Genomic DNA, 12,620 nt, shown 5'->3' with positions numbered 1-12,620 from the left:
GCTAAGCTGTCCATAGCTCAGCAGAGCTGCCGCTTGTCGTGTCCCTGTGCGTGGCTCCCTTAAAGGTTCAGCTGGTGTACTCTGCTGCTTTTGGCTCCACCTCAGCTTCCTGGATTAGATTCAGTTTCCAGTATGGATAATAGATGGCTTTTTCTGCCTGCCTGTTCTCACACAGCAGAAAGAATGGATTGCAAGTGCCATGAACTGTGTGGACATTATAATCTTGCTATATTAGTTGAGCGTGCGTGTGTCACCACTCTGCTGCTTGGTGGAAGGTGGTGGTGCTGTGCTGCGGTCCAGGGGTAGGTAGGTTGGGAGGTGCAAAGTTCTTCAGCTCCTGCTAATGGTCTTAACTTTTTTTGGCCTAGCAAGCATCATCACAATTCATGGATCATTGTGTTTCATGAAGTGCGTGAGCCGGGTGATCTGCCTTCTGTTTTGGAACAAAGGAGATAAAAAGCTGTGGGATGTGGCAAATTGATTGTGAAAAGTCAGAGCAGCCTTTAGCATTCCAGCTGACAAGTCTTGGGCTTAGTCTGGTAGACTGTTGTTGTTCTTCCAAACTAGATAATATATCCATGAAATAACACAGATTAAAGCATAATAGTTCTACTTTAAATCATGTGTGACTTTTACTGATCTCTACTTTTTATTGTTAAATGGACTGTTAGAAGCTAAAAGGCTGTGTGAAATCAGTAGGTAAAGATGGACTATATGACCTGGTTTTGCTGGAACAGGGATGTTTTTTTTCCTGAGGCCACCATGGTTACAGAAATTTCTTACAGGCTCATCTGTAATGACCGGGTTTTTCTTTTAAAGCGAATTGGAACGTTGTGAATGTTTTATAGTGCTATTCTGCAGTACTGTGGTGTGTAGCACTCATTGCTAAGTGTTCCATATTCGTTCCCATTGCTGTAATGTCAGAGCATCTTCCAGGAGTGCATCTTTCATTGCAACATACCTTGGTCACTTGCTTCTTCTTGAATCTTCAAGGCAAGAAATGTGTGCAGTAGCATTTACTTTTCTGAATTTTATAAAAATGTATGTTCAAACTATGCTTGAAAAAGCAAAACAGAACAAATGCATTTAGCAGGTTTGTCCTGATAAGTGTTTTTGCACGTCTACCTCATTGTTTTGAGTATAATACCACAGTGACTCATGAGCATGGGTCTTGTTCCCAAACGTGACTCATAAGACTTTTGGAAACAATTTGTGTACTCCAGAATATTTCAGGAAGTAAGAGGCTATGTCCTTCCAGTGCAGAAGGATACTTCATCCATGTAAAATTCTTCCATGTAAAACTCCAACTTGAGAGAGATAGAAGAGAGAAGTACTGCTCCCCTTGCTCGTTAGCTTCATAGTTATTGTAAAGAGAAAGGAAGAGGACAGAAGGAGCATGAAGCGCTTGTTTCCTATGATTTGTTTGGGGCAAAGTGTTCTTAGGAATCAGATGCTGAGTTTTAACAGTGCAAAATTATCACAAAAGTCTTTTGTTTCCTTTTATTAATGTCAGCTTCAGTGATTCAGAGAGTACCTGGTGTGAAACTATAAATACTAAATACAGTATAGCTTTATATATTGTAGTAGGACAAAAGGTTGGTATTCTTGAGGTGAATTGAATCCTTGGCTATTGTCAGACTCATTACAAAGTCTATCAAAGGTAGGCTTTATCTGCTAGAAATTGATCTGTTTGGCATCATTACAAAGAAATACTAGCAGACCTATTTCATACACAAAGCCACAATATAATTGTAGTAGGTGGCCAGTATGTTTCATCATTAGTGCTTGACTCTTTTTATGTAGAAGGCTAGAGGAATGCTTGTTGTGAGACTGCTTCTGAGACACCCAACCTGCACTTCTGTTGTTGAAGTACATCCATACTGAATTTTAGACATCATATAAAATTACTTTTCAGAATTTTTTAAAAAAATCAGTGTTATTCTATGTATTCTAAATATGATGTGCTCCTTCATTTTTCCTTTGTGCAGCACAGGTTCAAAACTGCAATGTGGTAGTAGCTCAGGGTTCAGTCTACAGTCTTTTCTGTGCTGTGTTTCCTTTTGCAGTCCTTAAAACCTGTTTGTGTTCAAGACCTGCAGACCTAGCATTTTTATCTGAGCCTTAGGGAGTTAGGGTGCCTGATAATTTACCTTCAACTTATTTTTCTATCATGCACAGTTCATTGCACCCTCTTAAATGCTTCAGATTATCAATATGATAACAATCAGGGAGAGCAAACCCACTGTTCAGGTATTTGCATTAGTAACTGTTGGGTTGAGGGGAAGGGGAGAGGATACATGTTATTCTGCAGCCTAATGGTTGAGACATTGACTTCAGAGAGGGATTAAATAGCAACTGGATCACAATGAGTGTTTCAGTATTTTGTACAATGATTATTGTATATGAACTACATATCCTCATGCATGGATGCTCTGTGCTTGTCTTTTCTCACTGAATGTTTGAGGAGTGTTTGGAAAGCAGCATTCCTTCAGCAGGAGGGAGAGAGGGTGTTTCTGTCTAGACTTCCATTTGGCTACTCAAACTTGATTTCTTGATCCATCCCTGGGGAAGGGGGAATAAAGGCCTTAGGTACTTCAGCTTACTCAGGCTTCACTTTGTTGGCCTTGGCGGGTCCTTAGAGCGAGTAAGGCACTGGGCTCGTGGCCACTGGAAAGATGGAAATGCTGATGGGATTCCCCAGAAGAGAGAGGGCACATAGCTGGGAGTAGTTAATGTCAGCTACTGAAGCACCTTTATGATTAGGAAATAGTGGAAGAGAAAGGTAGTGCACTGTAGTACTGGATTTATCTAACTAAAGAAGGAATTAGGTAGGATAGGCTCCTAAGAGAAGCAGGGTCCCTAGGGACAGATCTACATGGGAATTACATGGTTATATATGAGTTTCCAGCTAAATAGAGGAAAACAATAGGTTAGGATGGTGTAGTGCAGTGCCGTGCAGAGTAACGCTAGCTTTTTGTGTCAGCATGGTGTTCCTTAGTCACCCTGACTACATAAGTACTATCTGCTTCTTTAAAAAGCACTGTTTATTGTTCAGACAACTCAAAAACAGTCATGAAGTATCGATGTAGACAGAGATATGGTGTGTGTTTCACAGCAGAGTCTGATGGCTTTTTACTTTTCCTGTAGCTCAGTCTTACTTTTTGCCTTTTCTAATAATATCGATCAATAATTTAATAATTATAGTATATACATTGTATATTTTATATATACTATATGGTATACTGTACATGATGTGATGTTATTAAATAATAATACAATATGTAATAAAATTATATAGCTCTATATATAATAATTCAATAATACTGAATGCTTAACCAGTTTTCCTCTCATCTGCTTTTATATCAATTACGTTTTTTCAGTGTGTGTGATTTTTTTGGTATTGCTAACAGAACTTGGTAGCCAGCACTCGCTGCCACTTTCTTCTAAGCATGATGTAACTGAACTAGTGAACACAGTGAGAGCGATCTCTCCTTGCTTCAGACAGATGTCACCACATGTCAAGTGTAGCTCACCCTGCCTCAGTCTTCTGTGGTTCTTGTGGCATGCCACAGGCAACACTACTAATGCAAAATTTGATGCACTTGACAGAAAATATGGGAAGTTGCTAGTCCCTTGAGTAAGAGAGTTTGATCAGCCTTTTTAGAGCAATTTGCGGTCTTGGATCAGTGATTAATTCTGGATTCTTTAAGGTAGTTTGGGGCCTAAAATGCTGTTTAATTTTTTTTTGCTGACAGTTTTTCTCAGACATACTTTGCTTATGTGCTCCTGGGTTATAATAACGTATTTATAGCTCCATTCAAACCACTCAGAATCCAGTTTTGAATTTTTACTTGTTACTGACAGTACACTGCAGTTATGTATGATTTTCTAATCTGCTTCCAGGTGCAACTGAGATCATTAATCAAGGTTTTTAAGGTTTTGGTTTAAAGCTTCTGTCTTGGAATTGCAAACCCCCATCTGTCTTTGATGGGATTACTGTGTTCTTGCAGCCAGCCAACATGGTTTTACCAAGTCTCTACATGTGAATTTTTCAGGTCCAGCATTTACCACTGACTGTTTTTTTCGACTGTCCATTGTAAATAAAGCCTTATGCTTTTTTAGGTGGTAACAAGTCTTGAGTAAAATACATACATATCTTCAGGTTATGTTTGCAGTTTAAGTTGAAGGTGTCATAGGTTGTTTTGAAATTCATTAAAGCTTTTTTGTATGTTTTGTTTTCTAAACATAATAGGATGTCTGAAGACCTGCATTATCAATGCCCTTTTTTCTCCCCCTCCTTCAGGTGTGAGGCAGCTAGCCCACATATTCATCCTGTTGGATGGTGTAAAGAACATAAAAGAACTCTCATCACCCCACCAGGTCTGTATGTTATTACATATCTGAAAGATTTAAGGAGGTTATAGTCAGCTAGCATCATTAAAGCTTACCATAAGCTTATTGTTACCTCTCCTGAATTTTTCTTGCTGTAATTAAGAATTGATATTTGGGGAATTCTACACTTTTTTACAGGAGATAATGTATTGGAAGAAGCAGTAGACATTAGGTGTTAAGTATGCACGTGTATGCTGCTTTAGTAGAGAGACATCTATCAGTGAAAGATACCCCTTGAAATCTGAACAAGTTTGTATTTTTTGGTTGAATGTATTCACTTGGAAGACTCTCATTGTGAAAATGCTGATAAAACAAATTTCAGGTGTATAAAATTGTTGCATAAGAAAAGCATCTTCATGTGAACTAGACATGAAAAATAGTGGGTTGATGAGAAAATTGCCTTATGTGACCAAGGAATCAAACTTGTAAGGGCTCTTTGGAAGGGGTGAAGACACGATGGGAGAGATGATACAGAAGAATGAAAGTGTATTCATTAGTACGAACTGTAAGACCACCAGTTATTCAGGGCTGTTGTGTATAGCTGGATGATCTAAATGCCCAGTTACAGAAACTGCCGTCTGTGGTCTGAGAACATGGAAAATCTTAATTGATTAAAACCAACTTTGACAGAAATTCTAATAGCCACCGGTCTTGAAAAGTCATAAGCAATCTGTCTGTCAGGAGGTTAATTACAGGCTATTGTTCGGTGAAATCCCTTTTAAAACAAATCAGAATTGATTTTATTCTGTTCTAGATTATGAATTATAATGTTTGAACTTCAAGTTAAACTTCTAGTACAGATTAAAGGCAAAGGACAGGCACTGCCTTTTCTTGAGGAGCAAATCTGTCTTTGTGTTTCTGGCATAAGGTGTTTGTAATCATGATACTTTCTGAGAAAGGCAACATCTGCTTTGATGATGTCTGTGAATTGTTCTTTTAGTAAACGTCCCGGCTATTTTTTTAGAAACTTAGTTAAAACAAATTCACTTGCAAAAAGAATAGCAAGTAATCAGGTGTGCTCTACTGTGCTACAAAGTTATCACTGATTAGATTGTGTTAGCCAGTAAATTACTGTTTATAAAATACAGGATTAGCCTTATAATACTTGAATGAATTTCTTAATTAAGTGGACAGATTTTTCCAGTCCACATTATTTATAGTCCCATACTCAAAGCAATTGTGACTGTTTTCTGGTAGCTAGTTGGTATTGTGCATGAGAAGATGCTTAGGTTTTTTAACCTATGTGGTGAATGTGTCAGAGACAATTTAGAATAGCCTTTCTTGTAATTATTTTATAAATCTAAAGCATAAATCAGAATAGTATTATAAAAATGTTAGGCATTCTGTAAATTAGGCATCAGGTTTATTTTTTGTGCTGCAGTGTTTAATTTTGCTTGTATTTCTTCTGTGCCAGATTATCCACACGCTAAGCATTTTTCTTGGGAGAAGTATTTGGAAGAAACCAGTTCATTACCTGCACCTGCAAGGGCTTTTAAAGTGGTGAGAAAATGCTTATATTTTTTTCACGCTTTTGAGTGCATATAATTAATTAAATAAGAGAATACATATATGGTGTTTCTGTGTTTCCAAATGTAACCAGTTAATTAGTTGCAATAATAGGTGTTTTATTTTTATGCAAGCTTGCAGCTCACTGTTAGAAATCAGATAATTACTATTATAAATCACTTCTACTTTATTATTTTAATCATTATAAATGGGATTAAATGCTACAAAATATTACTAATGAATGTAATTTGCTATGGGAAATTACTGCCTAATTATTAGAAATAATGAGATAGCTACCGAGTCATCGTAACATATTTTGAGCATAAGTATTTCTAGCTGTACATTTTAAATGGTCAATAAATACAGTGAGAATGTAGAAACGATTGTAGGAGGTCAGGCTAGTTGCCCATCCAGTCCGTTGTCTCTGGCAGTAGCCAAGAGAGAGTTTGTACTTAATAACCTTCAGTAGAGTTTTTCTTCTGCGAGCTTGTGACTAGGGCACATGGGCAGCATCCACAGGCAGCTTCCCAATTTAACTATGGTGTTTGTGAACAACATCCTTTTCTTTTAGCTTTGTACTTGCTAGTTTCTTTCAGTGACACCCATCTTTCTTGAGCTCTTAGGATCTCAGTGAGAAAAGTGGACTGGTCAGTAAGACAGAGATTATTGCTGTTAGGAGCCAGCATCAGCTGGCTAGTAGCTCCCAACGCCTTGTCTCACAGCATACTGAAGCTGGTTTGCCTTGGCTTTTCAGATTAGGGTCACTAATTCTGAGTAACACTTTGCTAAAAGCTGGATTAACGAAAGCAGAAATGTGGTGCTTGTAGCAGTTCCTAGGATCAGTAGATCACCAGAGTTTATTACTGACCAGCAGTTTGTCACCCCAAAATACATCTGGTTTTATTAAATCAATCCTGCATTCGTGTCTCAATCTTGCATTCTCAGCAAGAATACACAGAGCAAGGATTAGGAAGGTATTTGGTTATATCTGAGAGGTATAGTCCTTGTCAAAACAGTGGAGGGCTGTGACCTTGACTACATCAAGCTAAAAGCAAATGTTTTCTTTTTCTCTCAGAGCATCCATGTTTTAATTTCTCCTCCTGGGGTTCAGGGAACAGCCATCCAACAAGGCTTGGCAGTGGGAGTGCCCCACCAATGGCCTGCAGGGTCTGGCTGGCCATGTCTGCACTGGGAAACTGAAAAGGACACGCCACAAGCGTGCAGGCATTGACAGCATTAAACTGGGAGAGCACTAGCTGGCATGGCTCAACACGGTTCCAAAAACCATACTAGCAGAGAGCAGCTAAGGATGGTGTAAGGCCCAGAAGGTAGCACAGGCAAGGCCATCGGGCTTTGAGGTTGGAGGGAAAGGAGAGCTTGACTGCATGGGCGTCAGCTGTGCTCTGCCTTTTGGTTTCACAGCCAGGGAAAATCCCCTCCCTGCTTTCTGTGCTAATATAATGGTAACCATATTAATGCTAATTGTGATAAACAATAAGAAAGGAGATTTAATGGGAATAAAATGATGATTGTGTTAGAGCTTGGGTGAAGTCTTCCTGAAACAGTCACGGTGTTTTATACTGTATCATGGGAAAAATAGTGTTCTTAAGCTGCAGCTGAGGAAAAAGCACCAATGTTATGGAAGGTCTGGAAATACAGATATGTTATTTTCCTAGAAATCTAAAGTTAGAAACATAAAGTGTCTTGTGCATTAGTTCCTTTAAAATGGAAATAGATTTCGTAGCTGTAGATGGCAAAGATAAATGTGATACTCCTAACAAAGACACCTTTTTTTTTGCCAAAATCGTGTTACAAAACAGGTATTAGGTCCTGTTTGTTCTGAATGAGTATTTACTGTTATGCTGTGGATTAGTTACATTTTCAGGAGGAGACTGAAAAACAGTGTTTGATCCACAAAGCGAAAACGTACTAAAAACCACAAATGTTTCCTGTAGACAATTTCATAGACATTTCAGGCTGATGGTATGTAATACTTCATTCAACACTGTATTGAAAGTGATGGCCAAAACCCCTGGGAAAACTTTTCTGGAGAATTTAGGGAAAAAACCCAACTGATTTAAAATAAAGGTCCCTTCTTACTTGCTTGGAAGGCTTGAATGGAGAACCTGGAATCCCAAAGTAGTTACTTCATTTCTCTAAGAAGACTAGTTTGAATGATCTTTTTATGCTTGGGTTTGTTGGAGGGGAAGGGCAGATTTGAGAAAATGAAGGCAGACAATTTCCTATGGATTTTATATAATTTAGAATTGTGTGAGATTTTTGAGGTTTTCTTCTGTTTCACATAACAGTGTTCTTCTTTTCTAGAAACCTTCTCATGGCTTTCAGAAAAACATGAAACTTGAAGTAGTTGACAAGAGAAATCCAGTATTTATCAGAGTAGCAACTATTGTAGATACTGATGACTATAGAATAAAAGTAAGTTTCTCTGTCTTACTGTACTGTCCTTGAGTAGCTGATGACTACTTTGTAAAAACAAAATCCTATAGTTGTAAAATTGAGCACAGGAAGAAATGAGTCGCATTGCTTTGCCCTGCTAAGCTTTTCACTGATTAATATGCATATAATTCCTTTGGAAGGGGTTGTTCTGTTATCCTCTTAGTTACATTTGCTGACGTAGGTAATTAGAGAGCAGAGTTGAATATGTTCGAAAATTGCTTTGGGAGTAGTTGATATAAAAGAGTTTTCTATTCTATCAAGAAATATGATGATTTAATATCAAGTGTTGAAGGGCTGCTGTGATATTTATATTAGGGCCCATAAAATATTTGGCCTAGGTTAATTGAATCTGTCTCTATAAACTTCCAGGGAGACGAGAGATACAAGGGAGATATAAAAAAAGAAACCTGATCTCTTGTGCCTTCTCAGCGACTCCTACAATTCTGAAATTTATCTTAATTACAGACTTTAAATTGGATTAATTTCAGATAATGTATTTTTAAGAAATTGCAGTTTTCCAGAAGTTGTATACTTGAGTTATTTTTCTTTTACTGTACAAAACCAGTTTATTCCCTGAAGCCCTTAACTGTTAGAAGGGCTAGAATATTCCAGATGTCCAGCTAGGTGGATATGAAGGATATTTGGTTTTGCAATTTGTACAGATTTATTAGACATACATGGTATTTCAAGCAGAAATGCAGCTGGCATTTACTGGTGGTAGGGAGTCATCAGAACTAACATCTTCACACCTACACATTTTCTATCAAAACTTTAAGTTGGTCACGCAAAAAACAAAACCAAAACAAGCAAAAACCCCCCTCTCCAGTCTAATTTATTAAAATGACAGGTTTTGTAGCTTCTAGGGTAGTAATTTGACTCTGTAGCATATGTTGAAAGAGCTCTGTATGTATCTGCGTGTACGTGCATCCACATGCACGCATGAGAGATCTGAGCTATTTACTAGTACACAGGTCAAGTAAGATTTGAGATACTTAGCTTTTGCCTAAAAAAACCCGCATGTATAGCCCATACTAGTGATTTTCTGGGAAGTCACATACTTCATTTTCTCTTTAGTTTCAACTCCTTATCCTGTATAGTCTGATTTTAGTAAAATTATTCATTGTATGTTGGGGGGGTTTGTTTGTTTTTTATGGATAAATGCAATTTTTTCAGGACTTTGCTTAGTGCTCTGGTATTATTAAATCCTGTTCAAACAGGAGATTAAAAACCGTTTGGACTTTTTGGTTTTTTTGAGAGAGAATAAAGGTGGGAATTCATGCTTAATTTCAGTATTAATGTGAGAACTAAACTTGCCTGCTCAAAACCTGAGATTCAAGCCTGTTGATGCAAGACGTAGTAAACAACTGAATGACACCCCTCTCTTTTACTTCAGTGATGGTATGCCTGGGTTCAAAATCTAATGTACGTTTATTTTCTGTGTAACTTTGATAGTTCTCTATGACTTCTCTAGTCAAGTTCAACTGACTTCTCTAGTGGACATGTCAGTTTTAGAGATTACTTAGGGAAACTTATTTTATAGAGAATTTTTTTTATCTAAAATGTATTGTTCTCCTTTTTTGATTTTAGGTCCATTTTGATGGCTGGGATAGTATTTATGATTATTGGACTGATGTAGATAGCCCTGATATCCATCCTGCAGGCTGGTGTACAAAAACTGGACACCCTCTTCAGCCCCCACTCAGTAAGAGAAATCACATTATATTGTAATGATATGAAAATTACAGTGCTGTCTTTTCCCTAACAGTGCCATCCAAGGAAGAGTAGCAACTAGGATATGCAAAATAATGTAAATGTGACATTTAGTGCAAAATCGACAGTCAGTAATTAATCAGTTTTTAGTAGATAGCTTTATTTACCCTTACTGTAATGCAAGTGCAGTGTTTCTCTGTGTGCGTTAAGAACTGCAGTCAAAGCCTTGAAGTAAAGGTAGAGATCTGTTGTGTAAAATCCTGGCCTTCTCAAAGCCAGTGATCAGATGGCTGTGGCACTCAGTAGAGACAGGGTATCACTCTTAAAAATCTTCTGTCCACATTCTATTGAAGGTTAATATGCTTTGTAGCCCGAAGGAGTCAAGACTGCACTGAGAATGCACTCCTTTCAAGTGCTGTGGGAAATCCTCAAAACCAGCTAACTTCCTTTTCTTCTTCAGCTGAGCAGAGAGGCGCTAATGGTGCCCACATTGAAGATAAATCTAACAGAAGTATGGTACCAATAATAATACAGTATTTACCAGCTTGCCTTCTCTGGGGATTTTGTTTTACTTGTTGAAGAATTGGGATGTCTGTCATAAGTGAGACTGCGGGTTGCAGGGAGACTTTTGTGGTAAAGATATCCCTGACTGTGCCATTATGTTTCTGGATAATTATAGTGAAATCACTTTAGACAAACTTTGAACAGGTGATTTTTAATTCAGTGCTCTTCTCTGGGATTGTTTTATATTGTGACTCTGAGGTATGGTTTGCACAAGTACTGAGTGTTCACAGCTGTAACTGAGATCAGAAAGAGCTGTGCTTGGAAAAGTAAGAAATGCTGAGCAATGCCAAGTACTCTGAAAAAAATTAAATGTAAAATAATTGGGATAAGGCATACACAGATTGTGTGAATGTGTTACCTGAAAATCTCAGTACCTCAACTCAGCATCTCTAAAATGTCAAGAAGAAACATTTCCTATCAAGAGCGTGATCAGAGTATATTCATTAGTTCTCTGAGCACTTCAGTGGTACAGTGATGACTGCCTGTTAGGAAGTTAATCATTCTGCCTTCAAAGCAGAGTCTGAATAGAGTGCCGAAGTGCCAAAGCACAAAGTGAATAATGAGGAGAAGATAGGATGCTGCATTACTGCTTCTTAATCTGAGATGTGCATCGTGTGTACTGAATGAAGGAACAGTCCAGTGGGAAAAAGTAGTCTGTGGCCACATAAACAAAAGCTGTATCATATGGCAAAGGAGTTTGATAAAGTTGCAACATTTCTATTACCTCAGATTGAAAAAAAAAAATCTTAGCCTAGATGGGTGTATAAAATATACAAGTTCATTTTGTTGGAGACATTAAAAGAAACAAAATACAGATGCTCATCACATACAACAAGTTATCTTCTCTTGCTGATGGCATAGGAGGTACTGTTCATCTTTTTTAGGATGGGACTGGTGGAAGTAACTTTAATACTAGTTAAGCCGCAAAAACAAAGATGGACAGTGTGACAGGAGGGAAAGTGACCCTCCATTAAATAGAAAAAGAATAATTAAGAGCACAAATACTATTAAAATATGATGACTACTGAATAATATATTCTTCCAACAATGGGATTTTCTATTATTACCATAGAATATGGTATAGAATGTAGAACATTATAAGCATATTAATACTGTTTCCAAGTAAGTTAAAGTACGTTTCAAATTTTTGAAAGGGTTTCAGAAGGAGGGAAGAAAGTACTTCGCAAGACACGGTATTTTTTCCTTAGTCAGTAAATTAGTCCTTTTCATGATGTGCTCCAGATCTCTGTCTTTAGCACTACAAGCTTTGTGTGAACACTGCACAGTGTTACCAATATTAGTCTAGAGCAGTCATCATAATGGTCTTACACAGTATTTATATACTCATAGTATTTTCACTTAAGATGTAGTGAAGTCATCAGGATGGATTATGACCTTTTTGGTAGAAGTTAGGGAATTAAGAGCCATGTACTGATGTTGATTTTAATACTTTCACAGTGATCCAAGCAGCATCTTGCATAAATATGGACAGCTAGTTGCAGCTCTTTTAAATTACATTTTTAGAGAGTTTGAATTTAAGTGAGGAGAGAACATCTGTAGGGAGCTAGTTTTCCCAAAACCAGTGCATGAGTGAGGCAGAACTTCCTGTTACAAAAGTGTCCCTATTAAGTTAGTCTTCCTCTGAGTCCACTAGCTTTCAACATTATTGGCATCAATTTTGCATAAAGGTAGAAAAGGTAAAATTCTCTGTTCTCTCATCCATTACACCATTTTAAAGCCTATAGAAGTCTTTGAGTGTAGTCATAGTGTTGTAACATTAGCATCGATAGAACATTTGTTAAATGCTTTTGGACTGTCCTAATTATACATAATGATTTTCTGTCTTTCATTATCCATCTGCAAGCAATAATTTGTTTTTCATCTAGGGAAATTTGTTTAAATAGACCTTTTTATGTCAGTATTGTTATCTGTAGGGGGAGATACAAGTTCATGTACTTTTCAAGTAAAACCAGTACTAGACAGTACGTGTT

General features: G+C 37.5%; 1 protein-coding gene across 11 annotated transcripts in view; it reads left to right on the top strand.

Moving 5' to 3' along the window:
• Window positions 1-12,620, top strand: part of L3MBTL3 (L3MBTL histone methyl-lysine binding protein 3) — a 110,592-nt gene that overhangs the window by 73,719 nt on the left and 24,253 nt on the right. For all 11 annotated transcript variants that reach the window (XM_042795708.1, XM_042795707.1, XM_042795709.1 and 8 more), the window contains 4 exons: window positions 4,304-4,380; window positions 5,807-5,892; window positions 8,224-8,334; window positions 9,943-10,057. In XM_042795708.1, the coding sequence (XP_042651642.1) occupies window positions 4,304-4,380; window positions 5,807-5,892; window positions 8,224-8,334; window positions 9,943-10,057 (389 nt within the window). The remainder of the gene's footprint in view (window positions 1-4,303; window positions 4,381-5,806; window positions 5,893-8,223; window positions 8,335-9,942; window positions 10,058-12,620) is intronic.

The sequence above is a fragment of the Tyto alba genome, unplaced genomic scaffold (assembly GCF_018691265.1).
Source record: "Tyto alba isolate M040663 unplaced genomic scaffold, T.alba_DEE_v4.0 Super-Scaffold_22, whole genome shotgun sequence".
NCBI classification, from domain to species: Eukaryota; Metazoa; Chordata; class Aves; order Strigiformes; family Tytonidae; genus Tyto; species Tyto alba.
This window is presented reverse-complemented; position numbering and strand designations above follow the sequence as displayed.